This window comes from Moschus berezovskii, chromosome 14, assembly GCF_049115385.1.
Source record: "Moschus berezovskii isolate FMDL1 chromosome 14, NW_MosBer_1.0, whole genome shotgun sequence".
In the NCBI taxonomy this organism is placed as follows: Eukaryota; Metazoa; Chordata; class Mammalia; order Artiodactyla; family Moschidae; genus Moschus; species Moschus berezovskii.
In genome coordinates, this window is record NC_142473.1 from 9,749,916 (window position 1) to 9,774,339 (window position 24,424).

The 24,424-nt window shown below is 37.9% G+C and overlaps 1 protein-coding gene across 6 annotated transcripts; it reads right to left on the reverse strand.

Moving 5' to 3' along the window:
* Positions 1 to 1,316: 1,316 nt before the first annotated feature.
* BIRC2 (baculoviral IAP repeat containing 2) lies at positions 1,317 to 24,424 on the reverse strand. 6 transcript variants are annotated; one of them, XM_055422868.2, is made up of 10 exons: positions 24,189 to 24,424; positions 20,408 to 22,523; positions 20,215 to 20,314; positions 15,964 to 16,042; positions 15,314 to 15,362; positions 7,924 to 8,187; positions 3,662 to 3,916; positions 2,924 to 2,962; positions 2,084 to 2,239; positions 1,317 to 1,531 (listed from the first exon to the last, which is right to left on the reverse strand). In XM_055422868.2, the coding sequence occupies exons 2-10, from the start codon at positions 21,303 to 21,305 to the stop codon at positions 1,488 to 1,490; spliced, it is 1,884 nt and encodes a 627-aa protein (XP_055278843.1). In that variant the 5' UTR covers positions 21,306 to 22,523; positions 24,189 to 24,424; the 3' UTR covers positions 1,317 to 1,487. The 6 variants fall into 6 exon arrangements, with proteins under 6 accessions (XP_055278843.1, XP_055278845.1, XP_055278842.1 ...); XM_055422870.2 differs by lacking the exon at positions 24,189 to 24,424 and adding an exon at positions 23,866 to 24,006 and having other exon boundaries at positions 7,936 to 8,187; XM_055422867.2 differs by lacking the exon at positions 24,189 to 24,424 and adding an exon at positions 23,866 to 24,006.

Consider the following 24,424-nt stretch of genomic DNA (forward strand, 5'->3'; position numbering starts at 1 on the left):
ACCTCTACAACAAAATGATGACACTATTTTCTTAAATCCCAATGAAGATTTACATAATTTTGTTAAGAATGTTTGATATGGATTTTTAATTCAAATAGTATCTACAATATACAAAGCAACTAGATAGATCTGTCATCTGAAAGAAATTCTCTTAAATTCCATTATTATTTAAAAAATATCTTTTGGTAATTTGTTTTATGAATTCAATTTTTTAATTTAATAATTAGCATTTGAACTGCTTACAATGTAACAAGTACTAGGCTTATGTACATTATCTCATTCTTATATAACCTTATGAAAGTTTATGGAAATTATAAAGCAGAACGAAAAAAAAAAACTGGTGTGAATCGATGTAGTCTTTTTAAAGACCTTTTATTAAGATGCTTCTCACAAACTGGGGAAAAACTTTTATACCACTAAGAGAAAAATCCTTATCTTACAACACAACTGAAAAAGAACCAATGAGAATTTGGCAATATAACTGATAAACTCTGGAGTTCCTGGTTTCTAGTTCTTTTCAGCAATACTCTAGAGTAGTACTCAATGCTTTCAGAAAGAATACCAGATCCAGTCACTCCTAAAATGATACCTAACAGCATTAACACTGCTCCTTTAACTTCTCCTGTGTGCACATATGTACACTAACACAGCTCAAACATAAACCTTACTTTTCATATAAACAGAGATTAAGATTAAATATTATATATGACACCTTTTCTTTTTTTTTTTTTCTGACAAAGAGATTTTATCAGGAAGTGGTGCCCAGGTGGAGAGCAGTAGGGTGAGGGAACCCAGGAGAACTGCTCTGGCAGTCTAGGGTTTTACAGTGATGGGATTAGCTTCCGGGTTGTCTTTAGCCAATCATTCTGACTCAGAATCCTTCCTGGTGGTGCATGCCTTGTTCAGCCAAAATGGATGCCAGAGGTGAGGATTCTGGGAGGTGGTCAGACATGTGGTGTCTCGTTTTGACCTTTCCTGAACTTTTCCGGTTGGTGGTGGCTTATTAGTTCTGTGACCCATACCAGGACCTGCTGTGGTAAAACAACCTGCAAATGGTTACTATGGTGCCTGGCCAAGGTGGGTGGTTTCAGTCAGTGTGCTTCCCCTCACAACTCCCCGCTGAGAGACTTCAAACTCAAGATAGTTCTTGGGAATTGGGGCGGAGGTCTCTTTCTTCTGTAACTTCTTCCTGCTGTGCATGGGCGCAGGCCTGCCTAGCAAAGCAGAAGTCTCTCTCGACCTGATCTAAGTTGAGGCATTCTGTGCCTGAAACCAGAAATCACCTTGTAATAACAGCAATTTAGCTTGAAACTGTTGGCTCCTCTCAGAGATGAAACAGACAGGGGTCAAACAGGAGACCTAACAGGATGGTCATCACTGGTCCCAGAAATAGGAGGCAACATTTGGGATGAGGGCTTCAGGGTGTGTCACTTTTTCCTGATTGGTTACTGGTGAGGCAACAGAGCGGTGCTAAAGGAATCTTGTGTTCAGCCTGAAGTTACCATTCTCCACCTGGATGGGGGCCCCAGTTCTGTGGAACTCAAAGACATTGTTATGAATATTTTTTTTGAGTAGGAACCAGGACCCTGTATCAACACTGTACCACTATTTGAAAAAGAACACAACTAAAAAAGAACCAATGAGAATTTGGCAATATAACTGTGATAAACTCCAGAGTTCTGGTTTCCAGTTCTTTCCAACTGTACTCTAAAGTAGTATTCAATGCTTTCAGAAAGAATACCAGATCCAATCACTCCTAAAATGATACATAACAGCATTAACACTGCTCCTTTAACTTCTCCTGTATGCACATATGTACACTAACACAGCTCAAACATAAACCTTACTCTTCATATAAACAGAGATTAAGATTAAATATTATATATGACACCATTTTTTTGAAACACAAGTACTAGTACCAAAGAAAGCAGAGAATACAAATGTTACAAATGAAGGAGTCAGTAATTCCTTTTTTTACTTCAAACAACTTCAGACAATATTTTAAAGATTTTTATACATAAGCTAACATACAGCCTACTTTTCCTTTATGAGAGAAATGTACGAACAGTACCCTTAATTATACCTCTGCAAATAGGGCATTTTCTTAGAGAAGGGGCACATTCCTGGCATACTACCAGATGACCACAAGGAATGAATACAATAGAAACTTCTTTGTCCATACACACTTTACAAGTTCTTTCTTCTTGCAGCCTTCTCAACTGTTCTTCCAGGGACAGACCTATAACAACAAAAACCTCAGTGAAATTCAGTTTCTACTTTACCTTCCATTAAAAAAATAAAAGGGTAGGGGCTGCCCTGTGGGTCAGTGGTGAAGTATCTGCCTGCCAATGCAGGAGACACAAGTTCAATCCCTGATCCAGGAAGATCCCACATGCTGTGGAGCAACTAAGCCTGTGCACCACAACTACTGAGCCCGTGCTCTGGAGTCCGGGAGCCACAGCTATTGAGCCCACGCACTGTGACTACTGAAGCCTGTGCTCTGGAGTCCAGGAACCCCAACTACTGAGCCTGTGCTCTAGAGCCCAGGAGCCACAGCTATTGAGCCCACGCACTGTGACTACTGAAGCCTGTGCTCTGGAGCCCAGGAACCTCAACTACTGAGCCTGTGCTCTGGAGCCCGGGAACCCCAACTACTGAGCCCATGCTCTAGAGCCCAGGAGCCACAGCTACTGAGCAAACTCACTGTGACTACTGAAGCCTGTGCACCCCAGAACCTGTGCTCTGCAAGAGAAGCCAGAATAATGAAAAGCCTATGCACTGCAATGAAGAGCAGCCTCCACTCGCCACAACCAGAGAAAGCCTGCGCAGGAACAAAGACCCAGCACAGCCAAAAATAATAAATAAATAATTTTTTTTAAAGGGTAATATTTTGTGTTGGTCCCAAGTCTTAATTTTGTTTTACCTGAAACATCTGTTGGAATATACTTCATATTCTTTTCCACTGAGGAAAGAAAAACAAAAAAAAAACATCACTCTAACACTCAGCCATAGAAAAAAAATTTTGTCACGTGCAACTACACAGATGGGACCAGGAGTGTATTGTGCTTAGTGAAATAAGTCAAAGAAACACTATGTTACCACGTATATGTGGAATTTAAAAAATGAGACTAGTGAATATGACATAAAAGACACAGACACAAATGTAGAGAACAAACTATTGGCAGCACTATTTCCAGTGGGGGTGGGGGTGGGGAAAACAGGGGTAGGAAGATTAAGGGATACAAACTACTATGTATAAAATAAACAAGCTACAAGGTCCATTGTATAGCACAGAGAAAATAGCCAATATTTCATAACTATAAATGGAATATAATCTATAAAAATTTTGAATAACTGTTGTATACCTGGAACTAACACAATACAGTAAACCACCTACACCTCAATTAAAAAAAAATTTTAAAGCGTTACTCTACCAAATGCAAGACTGCTTTGCCTACTACATATTTTTCCCCTGCTATGTACTGAATACAGAGATTTTAGCTATATATTATCAGATATTATTTAGTCAGGCTACTTAGGCAATAAAAGATTTCACTTTTTTAAAACAAGTTAAATGTACACAGTTTGCTAACTGGATTCAATTTGCTTACCAAACACAAAGATGAACACAATTCTAAAAATAACTGTACAACAAACTCACCAAACAAGTTCTTATATAATGTAGGGTCAACTTCTTTAAGACAGTTTTTGAAGATGTTGGCAGCACTATTTCCTTTAACTAAAACGGTATCAATCAGTTCTCTTGCTTGTAAAGGTAGCTGTGTTTTTTGCTTAATAATATCATGTTCCTGTTTATTAATTACATTGGCCTTTAAAAGATTATCCAGGATAGGAAGCACACACGTCAACTGTTGAAAGAGAGCCATTCTATTCCTCCGAAGTAATGACAAATCATCTTCAATGTTAAAAAAGAAAAAAATGTATTAGATTATGAACTGCTCCAACCACGTTCAGTCACTAACAACCAACCCTATGAACAATTCAGACACTAAATAGGAGCTAGAAAAAAAGAAAAAAATTAACTTGTCTGCATCTTAATGTCTGTCATTTGGAAAATTTTCAGAACATTCAGCTATGTAGTATACACATGGCCTCTGTTTTTGTAACCTACTTAAGTCTATATATTGGGTTGGTCAAAAGGTTCATTTGGGTTTTTCTGTAACATCTTATCTTTTAACCTATCTTAGAATCCTGCTTTATCCTACAGAAAGTAGGAAGAGAATTTTAGAGGATAGTATAAATGTGCCACCTCTATACTTTGCCCCAATGAAATACTGACTTCTCTTTGCATTATATCACATTACGTTTATAAGCATTTTCATATGAACTGTTTCATTAGATACAAAGATCCTATCAATTAAACAAGTTGGTTATGAACATTTCTTATTTTCAGATAGGGTAAGAAAGACTCAAGGAGGAATCAGTGACCTGTCCAATGTCACAGGAAGAATAAGTTGTGGAATCAAATCTCCTAGATTAGTGTCTTCAACTTCATGTTTAAGAAGTAATAAGCAGAATTTCCCTGGTGGTTCACTGGTTAAGAATCTGCCTGCCAATGCAGGGAACATGGGTTTGATCCCTAGTCCAGGAAGGTTCCACATGTTTCAGGGCAACTAAGCCTGCACTCCCCAACTGCCGAGCCCGCACCCTAGAGCCCTGCAACTACTGAGCTCATGCAGCACAACCTCTGAAGCCCACGGGCCTAGAGCTAGTGTTCTGTGACAAAAGAAGACAGCGCAGTGAGAAGCCCACACTCTGCAACAGAGAGCAGCTCCTACTTGCTGCAACTAGAGAATAGCCTGCGCTCAACAACAAAGACTCAGAGTCAGGGGCAGGAAATAAAAGCAGTAAGCAGTGCTGAAGAGTTAGGACAGACCTAGCTGCCCACACAAGCACAGCCACTTAGTAGCTATGTTCCGTAACCTTTACACACCTCAGTTTCCTCATCTGTAAAATATAGATAATAACAGTACCTTCCTCAAAGAGTTGTAAGGATTAAATGAGATATATGTGAAGTATTTATCACAGTATCTGGCACATAGTTGGCTACTAATATCTTATAAATGTCTAGGTTTATAGCAATTTAAAAGACTGCATATGAATCGCCTAGTCTTGTTTTTAAAGTAATGTTTTCTCCTTTAACCTTAAACCACACAAATCCATTGTTAAATAGACTATAGGCATAAATTCCTGAAGTATTTTTCAAAAACTTCCTCTTTTGATGCCTTAATCACCAATATTTAATTGCCTTCTTTCAGCCTTAAAAAATAAGTTGCTGTTCAGTCCTTCCAGTAAGTATTCAGGGTTGATTTCAGACTAAATGCTTTGATCTCCCTGCTGTCCAAGGAACTCTCAGGAGTCTTCTCCAGCATCACAGTTCAAAGGCATCAATTCTTTGGTGCTCTGCCTTCTTCATGGTCCCGCTCTCCCAACCGTACACGACCACCATAGTTTTGAATATATAGACCTTTGTCAGCAGACTGCTGTCTCTGTTTTCAACACACTGTCTAGGTTCGTCATAGCTTTCCTGCCAAGAAGCAATCGTCTTCTGATTTCATGGCTGCAGTCACCATCCGCAATGATTTTAAAGTCCAAGAAGAGGAAATCTGTCACTATTTTCACCTTTTCCCTTTCTATTTGCCATGAAGATGCCATGATCTTAGTCTTTTTAATATTCAGTCTTAAGCCAGTTTTTTCACTCTTCTCCTTCATCGTCAAGAGGTTCTTTAGTTCCTCTTTCCTTTCTGCCATTAGAGCGGTTTCATCCGCATATCTGAGGTTGTTGATGTTTCTCCCACCTATCTTGACTCCAGCTTGAAACTCATCCAAACCTGATTTTCTCACGGTGTGCTCAGTGTACAGGTTAAATACATAGGGTGACAACAGACAGCCCTGTCATATTCCTTTTTCAATCCTGAACCAATCAGTCATTCTATACAGGGTTCTAACTATTGCTTCTTGACCCGCATACAGGTTTCTTGGAAGACAGTAAGATGGTCTGGTATTCCCCTCTCTTTAAAAGTTTTCCACAGCTTGCTATGATCCACACAGTCAAAGGCTTTAGCATTTTTTACATCTCTATATTTACAAGTTTAATGAAAAATAAAGAAGCCTATTGTAAAGGTGTTAAAAAAAAAAAAAGACCATTTCCTTGGGGTCGCAAAGAGTTGGACGTGACCAAGTGACAACAACCAAGAAGTGAAACACACTATTCATCTCAAAATTATGAAAGTCCCTTCTCTGCCCACAACTTATATCCTTCTGCCTTAATAATTCACCTTACTACTAACAGATTTGTTCTTTACCTGATGCTGTAGCTCCATGTCATTTACAACCCTACTAACACAAGAGTTGTCTCCTGGCTTTGCTTATGTCCCATTCTAATCTATGTATCAATCAGGTGTTTTAATGATCTTCTCTTATTAGCATCCTAAACTCTTCCTCTCTATTCTTTTTTTTGATTATTAAGAAACAATTCCAAAGCTGTAATTCAAGACTATTCTCTGCACCTTACAAAGTACAAGAAAATCACAAAACTATGGTGCCCAGGTTTATTAGAGTGATTTCATTTAACCTGTATTTTATTGTTGTTGTCATTCAGTTGGTCAGTCATGTCCGACTCTTTGCGACCCATGAACTCCAGCACTCCAGGAGGCCTGCACTATCTCCTGGAATTTGCTCAAACTCAAGTCTACTGAGGCAGTGATGCCATCCAACCATCTCATCTGTCGTCCCCTTCTCCTCCTGCCCTCTGGTTAATAATCTCACTATCCCTGGGCCCTTTCTTACACGAAGACCCTCCCACTTCCCAAGGCAATCTACTTAAAAAAAATTTTGATGTGCTAGGTAAAGGCGCTAAACTATTTTACTTGTAACATCTCATTTAATTCCTATAGCTGCCCCATGCAATCTGTACTACTATCATCCCTGTTTTATAGATGAGAAAACAGGAGTTCCGGTTAAATTAATCGCCAAGCTGGTAACTGACAGAGTCAGGATTTCAACACAAATTTGTCTCAACTAGAAATCAGACCTTAAACATTTTGCTACATGGCCAAATGATACAGTTTTCAAACTATTCCTACCGTTACTTACAAGCTTAAACAGAAAGTGTCTTCCAACCTGAACAGTCAAATTGACACTATGCAACCTCCACCTCTAGAGTCAAATTTACACTATGTATGCAACCTCCACCTCTACTGGCCCTGTAACCCTATCATTTTGCATACTAATTTCCACAGCTAGTCCCTAAGCTCCTTGAAAGTAAGCACCATGAGGAGCACAGTACTTGGTTCAGGTGATCATTTTCAGTTAGTATTTGTTAAAGGAATGATTACTCAAAAGAGTTGTTGTGGAAGTCTGAAGCTTAACACAATCCGGATAAAAACCAAAATCAATTCCCTGCGATCTTTGGGTTGGGGAAGTGCTTCTTATCAAATTCTAGAATTTCATCATGGATTTTATTTTTTCTATAAGGATCACTAAGCTAGGATTAGACAGTAAAATACCATGTTAAGAATATGATTTAAAGGAACTTTAAAAAAAAAGTAGAAATGAGACAGGCCCCCAGCTTTAAAATCTTACTTTTTCAAAACAGTTTAAATCTGTTAATGTATGAGGGAGAAAGGCAAAATAGTTCAAGAAAGAAATTATGACAAAATCCTCTGATTAGTGTAAATCAGGGATCTTCTTGGGAAGAAAAAAACACTCAAAAAGAAAAAAAACTGTAGTCAGTGATTCTCAACTAGGGTAATGCATTGCTCACAGTGAAGGGGATGTGAGGTTTGGAAATGACTGCTGGCTGCCACCAGCAGTCAGTGGAGAGACAGGGATACTCACTGTCCTGCAACACGTGAGACAGTCCTATGACTGTCCTCAATGGAAATAATGCAGGGGACTCACATTCCCAAATACCTGATGCTGTTTCTTCAGTTTGTCTTTCCTTCTCTTCCTCCTTTTCTTCTCTTTTCTCATCTTCAGCATTGAGAAGTGCTGACACAATATCATTAACTGTTTTGTAATTCTCTCCAGTTGTTAGGATTTTACTCTGAACTGTCCGCTTTACCAGGCTTCTACTAAAGCCCATTTCCAAGGCAGCTTTAACCACAGGTGTATTCATCATGACTGCATCATCTGAAGAACTTTCTCCAGGTCCAAAATGAACAACTATTTTAAAAGATATATATTTGGGTAAATTTCATAAATATAAAAATACAGGGAACAATAATGACTCTGATATAATCTTTACTCTAGCAGTGATTATATCCTGGTAATGGAGATGAGCTGTATGCACAAGTCACCTATAACTCCAACCAAAGTTTGAACCTGATAAGGATCAAATGAGAGTGCAATAACAAGCTGCTGTTATTGTTGTTCAGTTGCTAAGTTGTGTCCGACTCTTCTGTGACCCCATGGACGATAGCCCACCAAGTTCCTCTGCCCACAGGAATTCCCAGGCAAAAATACTGAAGAGGGCTGCCATTTCCTTCTCCAGGGGATATTCCCAACCCAGGGATCAAACCCATATCTCCTGCATTGGCAGGTGGGTTCTTTACTACTGAGCCACCAAGGAAGCCCAGTAACAGGTTACACTTTTAAAAAATACCAATTCCCACATCTTAGACCTACTTAGGTAGAGACTCTTTAGGGATGGAACATAAGAATATCCTAAAAATTCCTCAAATGACTCTGCTGTACAGTTATTTTTGGAAACTGAGATGCTACACAAATTAGAAGTGAGAATAATCTCAATTCAGCTAGGAAAGTGGGAGAAATCAACAAAAACTTAATGAAAAAGATCACACTAGAGTTTGAACCTGAAGGATAGACAGGTCCTGAAGAGGTGGATAGATGAAGCACAAAAAACAAAGATGGGAAGAACAGTAAAGTGGAAGACTAATTCACACAGAATACATCTAAAAACGTGGTTTAAAAAAATGTGATTAAAGAATTAAAGTAATACGACTTCAGACAGCAACACATGTTCTGAAGAAAATAAAGCAGAATAAGGTGGTTAAGACAAACTAAGAAGCAGCAGGAGGACATTCAGGATAGGGTGATCAGAGAGGCATTTTCTGATAACAGGGTCAATGCTAGCCAGTATGGCACTTTTGTGAAAATTATAAGACGACATCATTCTTCAAGATACTTTACTGCCATCTGCTGGAAAACTGTTTTATAATCAACATAAATATACACTATGTATGTGCCCTCTTGCTCAAACGTCTGTGGAGCCCTGTCTGAATGGGTAACAGCAGAGCAAACATCTGAATGATAAGGAATGAGTGTGGGAATATCTGAAAGAAGTCTTTCAGGCAAAGAGAACAGCCAGTATAAAAGCCTCACATCAAGAGGAAAGCTTGATATTATTTAAGAAATAGTAAGGCGGTGCAGAGTCAGAGAGTAGGGTGAGGCCTAGATCACATAGAGCCTTGTGAGGAGTTTATATTTTAAGTCTGCTAGAATATTGTAGGACTGATAAAACTTGATTTATTTTTTCAAAAGATGATTCTGGCAGCTCTGTGATAAACTTCAGTGAAAATGGAATCAGGGAGACCTGTTACGATTTTATGACAAAAGGTGATGGAAGCTTGAATCAGGTTAACAGTGGTGATGATGAAGAGAAGTGGTAAGATTTGGGACATATTATAAAGGTAGAGATGAAAGGACTTTTAATAGCTTAAATATACAAAGTAAAAGGAGGAATCAGGGATGATGTCTAACTTAAGTCAACCTCAGCAAGTGGGGACCATTAACCAAGCAGGGGAGATCAGAGAAGAAGCACATCTGAGGTACGAAGGGCAGGGAGAAAATGTTTGCTCTGGTCCTATTAACTCTGAGAAACCCATTATAAACAAGCAGAGATTTAAACAGGTGGTTGAACATGCTAGTCTGCAGCTCAGGAAATGGAGAACTACCTTTGGGCTGAATGTTGAGGGGGACTCCATCACTTAAGATGTTTGAAAAAGGAGTAAAAACCAAAGGAAATTGTTCATGATCAACCAGGGAAACGGGAAAATCAACAATGTGGTATCCAGGAAGACAAGTGAGGATGATACCTCAAGAAAGATACAACAGAGTAATGATAGCAAGATTGCTAATTAAGATGTCCCCCATCTGGATCCCCACTCAACAACAATTTGGAATCCGTCCAAGGACCAAAGTGCCTTTGTGAGAGGCTCTGTGATCGAGATATAAGATTCTGAAAGCCTAGTATATTCCAAAACCAAGGAGAGTGATTTTGAGAAGACTGGCTTGTACCCAGGTGCCTGAATCACTGACTATGATCCCAGCAACAGACCCCAAAACAGCTCTGTATCCATCAAAATTGACAGAAGGGCCTCACCTGGCAAGACCAATCAGTAAAAACTGGAAATGGTTTTTGCACCTTCACATGTACAGATATTATGGCCAGGCTACATATAGCATATAAATATATAAATCAGGCACATACAACACCATCAAAGAAACTAATAAACATCCAGACTGACCCCAAAGAAATGAAGATCTATGATTTGTTTGACAATGAATTCAACATCACCTTAAAGAAACTCAACAAAATTTAAGAGAACAACGGTAAACAACTAAAAGAAATGAAAATAACAATGCATGAACAAAATCAGAAGTTTAAACAAGAAACAGAAACCAAAATCAGAAGTTTAATCAAGAAAAAGAAAAAAGAATCAAACAGAAAACCTGGTGCTGAAGAATAAAAGGACAGAACTGAAAATCAAAAGAGAAATTCAACAGACTTGATCATGCAGAAAAAAAGAATGAGAACCCAAATGGAGATCATTTGAAATTAGCCGGTTATAGGAACAAAGAGAATAAAAAAGAGTGACGGAAGACCACATGAATTATAGGGCACCACCAAGCAGATGAACGGTTACATCACAGGAATCCCAGAGGACAGAAAAAAGGGTAGAAAGCTTACTTCACGCAATAATAGCTTAAAACTTCAGTTCCCAAATCTTAGCAGAGATATGGATATTCAGAAATAGCAAGTACAGGGAACCCCAAGCAAGATCAGGCCAGAGATTATTCCAAGACACATTATAGTCAAAATATTAAAAACAAAAAGACAAAGAAAGCATTTTGAAAGCAGCAAGAAAAAAACGAATCATTACCTACAAGGGAACCCCCTAAGGCTATCAACACATTTCTCTGCAGAAACCTTGCAGGCTAGGAGAGAAAGACTTAATATATCCAAGTGCTAAAAGAAAAATAAATGCCAACCAAGAACACTGTTTGGGAAATTAAAAATGAAGGTAGTCTCGATCAGGCTTCAGAAGTAGGGGAGCATACTTCTAACCGACTTCTGACCTTGCCTGGACTACATGCCTGCCTGCATGCATGAACACCAATCGTTACCAGCAAATCAAGCAGCACTTCAGATAAGAAAGGCAGTGGGTCTTGGAATTTTTTTTTTAACAAGTGCTTTATATTTGATTATTTATTTATTCATTTATTTTTGGTTGCACTGGGTCTGTTTGCTGCACAGGCTTTCTCTAGTTGAAACGTGCAGGTTTCTTATTGTGGTGGTTTCTTGTGTTGCAGAGCACGGGCTCAGTAGTTGTAGCATATGGGCTTAATTGCTCTGCAGCATGTGGAATCTTCCCGGACCAGGGATTGAACTGGTGTCCCTGCATTAGCTGGTTGATTCTTAACTACTGGACCACCAGGGAAATCCAGCCTTAGAATTTCTTAAGCCCCTGGGGACCTAATCAGGCCCTCAGAGTCTAAAGAACTTTATGATTTACAAGATGAAACAAACAGCACTGTAAAAGTTAAAGAAAAACCAGAACTGCATTTCTGCATGCAAACTGTTATCAGTTTGTGGCCTAGGATCAATAAGCAGGAGCTCCCAAAGCTGCCATCTGAAGTCTGGCCTGTGTGGTGGATGTACTGACAGGACCCCTTCCCAGTTAGGACTCCAGACTGCTGTTACGTGGGACTTCCAGCACTGTTCAATACTAGATCAATGTGGGTGTTGGCCCAATGAAGAGATGTATATGCTGTTACTTCTCTCTACTGTTTCTATTTCTTTTCTTTTAATGACTGTACACTGAAATTAAGCCAACTTACTTACTGAATATGAAATATTGAAACTGTTTACTTGTGTGTAACAAGCAATTTCTTTTGTTAATGAATCCTTTGAAACCAAAATAAAAGTACAACTTTCAGCAAAACAAATACTGGCAAAATTGTCCTTCAGAAATGAAAGAGAAATAAAGACATTCCAGTCAAACAAAAGTTGACAGAGTTCATGAACATAAAACCTGTTTTATAAAATGCTAAAATGATTTCTTCAAGTTAAAATGAAGAGACCTTAAATAATAACATGAAAACACACAAAAGTATAAAACTTAACTGGTAAAATTAAGTATGTAGGTAAAATTCAGAACACACTATACTGTAATTGTATGTCTAGTGTAAGTTAAAAAAACATTTACTATATAAAATATAGTAAATGTATATAACTAATAAATTTTGCACAGCAAAGGAAACCATAAACAAAACAAAAAGACAACCTACAGAATGGGAGAAAATATTTGCAAAGTGACTGACAAGGAATTAATCTCTAAAATATACAGAGTTCATGCAGCTCTATGTAAAAACAATAAACCCAATCAAAAAGAGACAGAAGATCTTCTGAAGACATGCAGATGGCCAAAAAGCACATGCAAGGATGCTGAGCATCACTAGTTATCACAGAAATAGAAATGAAAACTACAATGAGGTATCACCTCACACTGGTCAGAACAGCTAATATCAAAGTCTACAAAAATAAATGCTGGAGGGGGAGTGAAGAAAAGAGAACCCTCCTTCACTATTGGTGGGAATGTACATTGGTTATAACCACTATGGAGAACAGTATGGAGGTTCCTTAAAAAACTAAAACTGTAGCTACCATATGACTCAGCAATCCTACTCCTGGGCATCTATCTGCAGAAAACCGTTAATTCAAAAAAATACATGCACCTCAATATTCACTGCAGCATTATTTACAACAGTCAAGACAATGCTGTTGTTTAGTCACCAAGCTGTGTCCGACTCTTGTGACCCCATGGACTGTAGCCCGCCAGTCTCCTCTGTCCATGAGATCTCCCAGGCAAAAGTTCTGATGGAATGGGTTGCCATCTCCTTCTCCAAGGGATCCTCCCAACCCAGGGACTGATCAAATCCACATCACCTGTTTGGCAGGTGGATTCTTTACCACTGAGCCACCTGGAAAGCCCAGCCAGACACATAAGAAACCTAAATGTCCACTGACAATGGAATGGATAAAGAAGATGTGGTACATACATATGATGGAATTAACTCAGCCACAAAGAACGAACGAAATAATGCCATTTGAAGCAACATGAATGGACCCAGAGATTAACATACTAAGTCAGACAGAGAAAGACAAACATATGATATTGCTCATATGTGAAATCTAAATGTTTTTTTAAAATGATTTAACTTACAAAACAGAAACAGACTCATAGATTTCAGAAACAAACCTATGACAGCCAAAGGGGAAATTCTGGGGAAAGGGATAAATTAGAAGCATGGGATTATCATACACACACTACTATATATAAAAGAGATAACCAACAAAGACCTATGGTATAGCACAGGGAACTCTATTCAATATTCTACTACAAACTATATGGGAAAGGAATCTGATAAAGAATGAATATATAGTATCACAGAATCACTATGCTGTACACCTGAAACTACACATCATTGTAAATCCACTATATTTCAATAAAAAATTTTCTTAAAAGGAGTACTTACAGAAAAATAAAAAACAATACTAACAACTAAAACTCCAATAATTTGTTACTAGATTCAGAATATAAAAAGATATAAAGTCGCGGAGAGTCGGACATGACTGAGCGACTGAACTGAACTGAACTGAAAGTATGACATCAATAGTGTAAAACATGGGGTGAGGTTAAGTAAACTGTAGTTTCTCTAAATGATTAAGCTGTTATCAGCTTAACACAGACTATTATATCTGTAAGATATTTTATGTAAGCTTCATGGTAAACACAAAGAAAAAACCTACAGTAGATACAGAAAATACAATAGAAAAATTAAAGTACACTACTACAGAAATTAAGTCAGAGATGAAGACAGCAAGAGAGGAAGAAATGAACAAAGGAACTAAAAAAAAAAAAAAAAACCCAGTCAGAAAATAATTAACAAAAATACAGTAAAAAGTCCTTATATATCAGTATTTTAAATGTAAATAATTCTCCAATCAAAAGATACAGACTGGCTGAATGGATTTAAAAACCCCACAAGATCTAAAAGTATGCGGCCTACAAAAGAATCACCTTAGCTTTAAGGACACAGAAAGACTGTAAGTGGAAAGATATAAAAGGCTGAAAGTGAAAAGATATAAAAGTTCTAGGCAAATGATAATCTAAAGTGATAAGGAGTTGCTCTACTTACATAAAATAAACTTTCAGTCAAAATTAGTGCTAAGAGACAAAGAAAATAACTATAACAGTGATGAAGAGGTCAACTCATCAAGAATACATAAAACAACTGTAAACTTATATGCAATAAAACACTGGTGCATCTAAATATCCAAAGTAAATATTAGCATAACTAAAGGAAGAAATACAGAGGAATATAATAATAGAAGGGAACTTCAATATTCCACTTCCAACACTGGTTAGATCATCCAGACAGAAAGTTAATAAGGTAACAGGAGACTAAGTAACACTTTACACTAACTGCCAGATGTAGCTAAAATTAAATTATAACCAGAAGATGTATTTCCTACCCTTGCACTAAAATACTACATACCAGGCAAATACCTACTTTTCTACCCCAATTCTCAAGTCATGTAACCTGTGCCTTTCCAAACATGATAGTTTACAGCAAACTTTCCCTCTTTGGAGGGCTTATTATTTGCTCCTCTCATTTGATAATCCTATCTTGTCTCCCCAATTAGAATATGAGCACTTTAAGAACAAAAACCACAATACTTCCAAGAATCCTCTAAAAATGTCATGAATCTTAGAAGATAGATGTGTGTGTATGTGCTCAGTCATGTCCAACTCTCTGCAACCCCATGAACGGCAGCCCACCAGGCTCCTCTTTCCATGGAATTCCCCAGGCAAGAATACTGGAGTGGGTTGCCATTCCCTTCTCTAGAGAATAGAAAGATACATAATATTTACTAGCTAACTTCTTAGCACTTTTTTCTATAACCTCAGAAATCCTTTATTTACAAACTTTTATTTTTAATACTCTTAAATCCTATTCTTTATTTGGATATTTTCATACATACTTGGTGGATCAGCATTTTCATCTCCAGGAGTATTTGCAGTTGATAACAGCTATGAAACAGGAAACAAAAAAAGATAATAGGTAAAATCCAGAATCGCAAACAATCTGAGCATAGCAACATTAAGATAAGTTTATCTTAAGTACTATGAACATGCTTTGAAAACTGGGTAATTTACATACTGCCTTTGCTATGTTTTATCTTAATCACCATAAAATATTTCCGTAAAATTCAGCTAATTCCATATTAGAATTCAAGTATCAGGAAAGCAGGAAAAAGTATTAATGATTTCTCATTCCACTTAGAAAGTTGTATTTCAGCTTAACCACTCTCTGAGGTTCCAAACTCCTAAAGAGTTATTTTTTGTTTATTTTTCTCAAAAAGACGGAGGAGATACTAAAGACTCTTCTCCAACCCTAACACAAATTTGTACAGGGGCAGGTTGTGTGACTTTTCAAAAAATTAAAAAATAATTTTTAAAAGCCACGAATAAACATGGTAGTCTGAAAATGAAACTTAAAAGTGTCATTAAGATGGACATAAAACATATAACTATAATTTAACTTTAAAAAGATATAAAGATCACTTTTAATCATATTTTGTAATTGTTATCTAGGAGAATCCAATGTTGCCAATTATAAAAACATATTTACCTGTTCAAGAAGATGAGGATATCTAGCTTGAATCTCACCAACAAACTCCTGCCCTTTCATACGTATCAAGAACTCACACCTAAATCATAAGAGAAAAAAATTTTTTAATTATTTTATGCCAAAAATATACTCTGATCATTCTAGAAAAGTGGTTTTCAAACTCTTGGACTATATCCCATAGTACAAACATTTTACATCACAACCTAGTACAAATATACACCTAACAGGAACAAAATTCTCATAAAACGTCACAAATTTTTACTTTGCATTGATACAGTGATATTTTTATCTGATTACATTAATACAATAACAACAATAAACGAGTCTCGACCTCAAAGGAGAAAAAGGTAAAACTTGAAAAATGCTGTTCTAGACAATTTACTGTGGGAGTTTAACGTAAGTTTTAGAAACTGTAATGTGGTATGCCTAAAATATGATCTTTCACAAAATGACTGCTAATCTTTCTCCACTGTCCACTCTTCCATTATACAGGAAGCACAAACCCCCTAAAAAAATAAGAGGATCAAGTATTTTCATCTATATATACTGTGACAGTGTTTCCCAAATATTTGTTTTCAAATTACTAGAATTTCTCAATAGTTATTCCAGGAAGTTCATATAACATCTGTTTCTGTTTCTTCCCTTTTGTTTTTTCAACAAATGGACATAGACAACTCAATATTCATAAATATTAGCCTTGATCTATGTCCATACTGTACACAGAAACAAACTAAAAATGGACCACATGCTTAAATACAAAACCTAAAACAATATAACTTCTAGAAGAAAACAAGGAGACAATCTTTTTGTGCTTAGGTTAAGTAAAGATTTCTTAGCTAATAAACCAACAGCATAATCCATAAAAGATAAAATTGATAAACTGACATCATCAAAATTAAAAACTTATGCTCATCAAATACACTGTTAAAAAAAATTAAAAAACAAGTTACAGACTGAAATGTTGTGAAACACACCTGATGCAGAACTTGTATCTAGAATACATTAAGAACTCTCAAAACCAGCAATTAAAAAAAAACTTCTTTAAAAGAGACACTTCTTCAAAGAAACTACAGCTCCAAGAATTAAGAACCCACAGATACAAAGGGCTGACTCTACTATGTCATATGAGGAACTTGAGCACCCATGGATTTTGGTTTCTTGAGGCAAAACCCTGGGAGTGTCCTGGAACCAATTCCTTGCTGACACTGAGGGACAACTTATATAGACAGCAAATAAACATTTAGATAGCAAAGAAACATCATTAATCACTAAGGAATGCTAATTAAAATAACAGGGAAATACCACTACACATCTATTAGAATGGCTAAAATCAAAAAGACATCACCACATGTCATTGAGAATCTGAAATACTTGGAGGTCTCATACATTCCTAGTGTGAATTTAAAATGATACAGCCACTTCAGAAAACAATTTGGCAGTTTCTTCTAAAGTTACAATGGTAAACAAAACTTGCCATCCAACCCACTAATCCCAATTCTAAGTATTTAAAGTATTTACCTCAACAAAATGAAAACATGTTCACAAAGGTTTACTAATTTTTAGAGTGACTTTATTCATTATTGCTCCAAATTGGAAACAACCCAATGTCCTTCAAGTGGTGACTGGGGTAGATTTAGTAGAGATCATGTAAGCATGCTCATGACTCAAGTTCATCATGCCGAGAACATAGCTTGTCACTGTTCCTCATCTTAATATAGGTCTAAATTATTTTTATCCTGGGACTGATTAACTTATAATGACTAAAGATAGGAAGTATACTGAACATGGCTGCTCCATATTTCCTCCTTCCAATAAATTCTATGAGGACGAAGATTTTTGTCTTGTCTTATTCACTGTTAGCATCTCCAGCATCTAAAGCAGCATTCAGAAGGATATAGGGAAATAGGTGAAAGGGATTTAGATATAAAATTCAATGATAAAATAAATAAGCCATGGGGATGTAATATACATACAGCAAAAAGAAATGTGGTCCAAAGCAATTATGACGTTGTTGTTGAAGTGTTAGTCACTCAGTCGTGGCCGAGTCTTTGTGAACCCCATGGACTGTAGCCCACCAGGCTCCTCTGTCCATAGAATTCTCCAGGCAAGAATCCTGGAGTGGGCAGACATTCCCTTCTCCAGGGGTTCTTCCCCACCCAGAGATCAAACCCAGGTCTCTTGCATTACAGACAGACTCTTTACTGTCTGAGTCAACAGGGAAGCCCCAAAAACAATTATACTTCAAAGAAAAATAATTTTTTAATATGGTCAATAATACTGCAATAACTGTATAGGATCAAATGGTTACTAGGCTTATCATGGCTTATGTATGCAAACATCAAATCAGGACACAGCATACCTGAAACATATTATGTATGTTAACTATATTTCAATTTTTAAAAAATGATATTAGAAGGGGGAAAAAAAGATCATCATGATTTTCCATTGTTACTTCTAACTACTTATTCCTAAGACTTGCCATCAGATAATGTTATTAGTGTCATGAATTATCATGCTCAATTTAGATGAATCCCAGTATTCTTACTGGTCAGCTGCAAAACCAGCCTTTATTTGCCAGTTTTATTTTCAACCTCATTTGTAATAGTACCACAATTTTTGCCTTTCTCTTTAATTTCTCTTCTTCATTTTGCTTTGGATTGACTTTTCATTTGATTCTACACTGTCGTGTAAATATTAATACTTATGAAAAAGGAAATTCTTTTGAATGATTTTGACTAAAAATGTTGAAAGAGAAAAAACAGAAGTAAAATAGTATCTAGTAGGCATGCAAATATTTAATAAGTGAATAAACTGTGTTAAAATACAGTGATAACGATTATCCACTTTGGGTTTTCATTTTCTGAGATGAAAAACTATCCACAATTGAAATTTGTTCTTTTCAGAAGTTTTTACAAAAAGCACTCCTGGCCTTTTCCCTTATGTAACCATTTCAAGCAAAACACTAATTACAGAAATAAACCAAAATTTTGTTTGGTCTTGCTTTATAAAGGAAAAATTGTAACAAATGAAACACTGCTAATCAGAAAGCTGTTTTTGTCTTTTTAATACAGTGTTAAATTCCAAATAACAGAATAAGCCCATCTCATAAAGCCAAGTACAATCAAGTCATTTAAAATTCTGACAATTGGGAATTTCCTGGTGGTCCAGTTAGGACTTGGTGTTTTCACTGCTGTTGCCCAGATTCAACACCCGAATGGGGACTGAGATCCCAGAAGACACAAGGAGAGGCCAAAAATAAATACAATTATGACAATTCCTACAAAAATAATTTAGAGATTCCTCATTATTAGGAAAGTCACTCACCAGTTGAAACATTATCTATATGATATGATTCCACTCTTACAAAGTACCTAAAACAGTTGAATTCACAGAGACAGAAAGTAGAATGGTGGTTGCCAGGGGCTGGGAATATGAGGAATTAATGAAATGAATACAAGATTCAGTTTGGAAAGATAAGAAAGTTTGGAAACGGACAGTAGTGATGAATGAGGAATAAGGTGAATGTACTTAATGCCACAAAACTGTATAATGTACATTTTACAATTTTTAAAAGACAGTATTACCTATTTCAACTGCCTCATTTTATAGATGAGGAAAGGCTCAAAGGGGTCACATGACTTGTCCAAGTTCATACAACTACTCAATAACATTCCACCAACAGCACTGCCTCTAAATTCTTTCCAGGCTATAGTAAAAAAAATAGGACATACTGGTAGAAACAGAGTGACTAAAGAGAGATACGTGACATATCACAAAAAGATAAAATTGTACAGAGAAAAATAATTTACAATTATTGTCACTTAAAACTGATTATACAATCAGGTTTTTATTTTATGCATTTTATATTTGTCCTATTCCTAGATTCACTTAATGTCCCTTCTTTTTCTTTTTCCTTATTTTTTTCTAACGTATCCCCTTTTTGCTCTACTTTACATATTTTTATACTTTAAACCAAAATGGAAAATACATAAATGTAATGTATGGCCATAACTGGCATCAAGAATAAGTTAAATTATATCCTGAATACATGGTTTATAAAAGAAAAAAAATCACAGAATATTCTACATTTTTCTACCAAAATAACTAATGTTACAATTTGGTGTCTTAAAAGGCTAATTCTCTAATGGTATAAAGAAGCTCTTTTATACTGAAATGTAAACTTAAAACACACAAACATGCCTACATCTTTTATACAGAGTTGTGTATACAAATACCTTTCAAAACAATTACCTTGGAAACCACTTGGCGTGTTCTACCCATGGGTCATCTCCAGATTCCCAACACCTTAAGCCACCATCACAACAAAAGCACTTGACATCATCATTGCGACCTAAAGAAAACACAAGAATAACTGAATACACACGTGTTCTGATATATTAATCAAAATGAATTAGATAAAATATATAGCTATACATTTTCTTACCTACATAATAGAAACCAGCGCTTGCAAGCTGCTCGGGCTGAACTGGTACAGTAGATGGCCAGTACATAAATGTTCTCAGGCGAGCTGCATGTGTCTGCATACTCAAATTTGAAATGCTGAACCTCAGCGTTTCCAGAGAATTTTCCAAAAATGGACAGTTGGGAAAATGTCTCTGGTGTTCTAACATAGCATCATCCTTTGGTTCCCAGTTATTTAGTGTCCCACCACAGGCAAAGCAGGCTACCCTGTCTCCAGGTCCTATATAATAAAAGCCAGCTCTTGCCAATTCTGACGGTGACAGAAAGGTTAATGGCCACATTTGATAAGTAAGAAATCTCGCTTCTTCAGTACTCATGGCATAACTGTAGGGGTTAGTCCTCAATGGGGAAAAGTCTTCGACTGCTCGAGAATTAATAGGGTTTGGTGAAAGGTTGGAGTAAGAACTACTGAATGATCTACCATGTTCCAAAGTGGGTGATAATGAGTGAGTAAAACTGTTTCTCATTGGAGAAGCATTCTTAGAAGTGGATTCCAGACTAGTTACAGAAACTAGATTCTGAATAAAGCTACAGCTCGGATATAGTTGTTTATGCTTCTCAATAGGATTGTCTCCTTGTTTCCAGTTATCTAGCATCAGGCCACAACAGAAGCATTTGACCTTGTCATTCACACCAGTGTAATAAAAACCAGCACGAGCAAGACTCCTTTCTGAGACAGGAACACCAGTGGGGAAAGTTGAATATGTAGACATTCGGTACAGTTCACATGAAAAGTCGTATGTCATTTTTTGTTTGTTGCCAATTGTCCAATTTGACAAGACTGTGCTATCTTCCATCACACTCTTAATTTTTCGATACGAGGGATCCGGGACAAGTCTTTGGGAGGTAGTTTTGTGCATGAGTGATTTTTACTTTTTGAGAGCAAAAATCCTTTACATGAAACTTCTCTTCTCTTCACATTAGATTTTTTTTTTAACCATAAAAAAGAATCAAATTATAGGCTCCTAATCATGTAAAATTCACTACACCTTCTTTACTGGATTTACATCTGAATTTACCCCAGGTAGGATGACCCTCTCTCCTATATAATCAAAATACTATTTAATACTCTTTAGGACTATATTAACTCAAGTGCTAGCTCTGTTCACTATTTGGTATAATACTAAACAGACTGAAAGAAGCTGAGACACTTTTGAAAATATGTTAACACTCCTTGATTTTTCAAGGAAGTTTATATTCCCAAAATTCTAAACAAAGACACGGTACTTATGCCTTTAATTTGCTTTTGGTTACAAACTACAAAGCCTGGATATCAAGCTGATTAATGGCCATAGTACAAGAGAAAAAAAAAAAACTATATGCAGACTTCTTTCCCTCCAAACACTTTTATTTTTTATTAAAAACTCTTCTTTTATTCTAGTAAATAATAAGTCTTCATATGGTCACATTATCTAAAGGCTAATTTCACATAGCTTATCATCACAGTATTTACTTGAGAAAGTTAAAGTAGCTTCAGTTAACAATTTTGGAGGATGTCAACACGTACAAGCATTGTTGAACCTAAATCTGTTATATACTGTGTACGATGTTAAAACTCACAAGCTGATAACTCATCTTTGTTAATATTGTCTATATTTGTTTTCATTTCCTGCAGCATCAACATTATGCTGTCTTTCTTCCTAACTTTGCATACCACTTTATTATACTTGGTCAATTGAAGATATTGTCTCCATAAACTTAACTAGTTAACCATAAAGCTTCTACTGCAGAACCTTTTTACATAACTTGTCTTTCAGTTAAGAATCAGGCATCTATAATATCACTCATTTTGTATTTAAAGGTAAATCAAGTTTATCAAGATACCACTTGACTGTTCTAGTATTATCACAAATGCCTAACAAGATACTCTATCAGCAACACTGCTCACGAATAATATGCCAGTAATTAACTCTACTAGCCTTGTTTCTGAAAACCCTTCATATTTTAAAAGTATAAGTCATACACTCCCCAAAATTCAAACTATATCCCTTTATAAAGTTTCTGGGTGTCCATAATGGGATTTATTACTGCAGGGCAAAAAATGAGGGGAAAAAAGTAGATTCTCCAGGGCTGTAAATCTGAAAAAGAAAAACAAAAGCTATTTTAGAAAACTGTATTTTCACGGTGAATACAATTTACATATTCTTTTCAACTTATTCAATAAATTCTAAAAGTGATTTACACTTTAGATAATACATCTCAAATTTCAGCAATTTGTCACCAAAACTAATTAGAAAAGCTCTTTATCAAAATAAATGCAATTTATTGCCCATAGCATTAAATATGCATTTCTTTTAACGTACAACTTTGAAGAAGAAAGATGGACACAGAAGCCTATTTTGTTCTTGGTCTCCTCTCCTCCTCTGGTGACACCTTTAATACATACTTTAAGGGTAATATCTCTGGCAGTTTGCTAGAGCGAAAGGGGCACTAGTAATGAAAGAGACGGCACCCATCAGCAACAGAACAGCAGTTATTTAGACGATGTAACAGAGGACAACCCATTCCAATATTGCCTGGAAAATTCCATGGACAGAGGAGCCTGGCGGGCTACAGCCTCTGGGGTCGCAAAGAATCGGACACTCACGATGTTGTTTATTAATATCAAGTCTCTCCAGAACTCGGAAAACTCACCAGTGAGAGTAAAATGCGTCAGGAACTCATTAATAAATGATAACCCTTTAACTCTACAACGCCCTTACAATCCAAAGCAACAGCCACAGAAAGCAGCTCAAAAATAATACACCCCACAACGGCTCTGTGAAACACCGGCCTTGGGAATGCGACCCCTTGCAAGAAAGCTTCCGTTACACCAGAGCTTGGCGTTATGTGTTCACAGACTTTTGTCCACAAGCACCCTACAGTGGTTTTGCCCTCTCAAAGCAAACTTGTGGCTTTGGGGGTTGAGGCCGAGAGACAGACTGCAAGGAAAAAGAAGGGAAACCGGAATTTTAATTTCCCAGCGCTATTTCTCACAACACACAGTGGACCACGAAAGTGGCAGAGAGCGGCTGAAGCGATCTTAAACAGCAGACCTCGCTCCCACAGAACTGTCCTCCTTCGAACACACTAAACGAAACACCACCGAGGGCTAAGTTTAAAACCCTGCAGAAGCTTGACCAACATCTTGGGCTGCGTCCAATGGCCACAAAAGTGGGCGGCGGCCAGAGGAGGCTCGCCAACAGGCCAATTTAAAAAATTTACTTTCGACTGCAACTTTTGGAGTCGGGGCTTCCGAATGAAACGCGTCGGCGAGAGTGAGGAGAGCGGAGAGCTCGCCGCGACCCCCCAGCTCCCGGCCGAAGGGCCCCGGCCCTGTCGTCCCGGTCCTCCCAACCGCAGCCGCAGGGAAGCGAGCCCCACAGGCCCGCGCGCTCCAAGCCGCCTCGCACCGCGGGGCCCGGAAGGAGCTGCACTCACCGCGGGGCCGGCGCAGCAAACGCGGAAACGGCTCGGCCGCCCGGAGCCTCCTCAGCCCCTTGAACAGCGACGCCAGCAGAAGGGGCGGCCGGGTAGCTGGGCTCCAGCGCGCCACAGGCTCCTCGCCCGCGCGAGGCCCACCCCGACGCCCACTGACGTCAGCGCGCCGGCCGGGATCACGTCACGCAGCCCGAGGGCGCCGAGGCGTCTGAGGGCGGAAGTGTGGGTCTGGCGCGGCCCGGAGAGCGCGCGCGGGCGAGAGGGCCCGGCCGTGGGTCAGCTGGCGGGGGCGGCGGAGCCGGGCCTCAGCTTGGTATTCTGACCTTTCATTTCGCGGCGTGGGCACTTCTGACGTTTCGTTCCCTCGCCGTCCCTGACCTTCTCCTGAGGGGGACGTGACGAAGCGCGATCCGCGGGAAGCCCTGCAGATTCGCCCCCGTGCAGGCGAAGCGCCTCTCCCCAGCGTCGCGCGTTCGGGGTCCAGCCCCGGCCGACTCCCCGAGTGAGGCCTCCCCTCAGCGCGGGTGACCACGTCCCGGGGTGGCGCAACCTGCCGATG

Bases quoted from the DNA above. Each gene is read 5' to 3' on its own strand.
- BIRC2 (XM_055422868.2), bottom strand. From the start codon at position 21,305: ATGCACAAAACTACCTCCCAAAGACTTGTCCCGGATCCCTCGTATCGA. The intron at 8,188-15,313 runs GTATGTATGAAA...CTTTTAAAATAG, and splicing joins TGAAAATGCTGATCCACCAA to TTGTTCATTTTGGACCTGGA. The intron at 1,532-2,083 runs GTATAATTAAGG...TGAGTTCCACAG, and splicing joins AAAATGCCCTATTTGCAGAG to AACTGGGGCCCCCATCCAGG.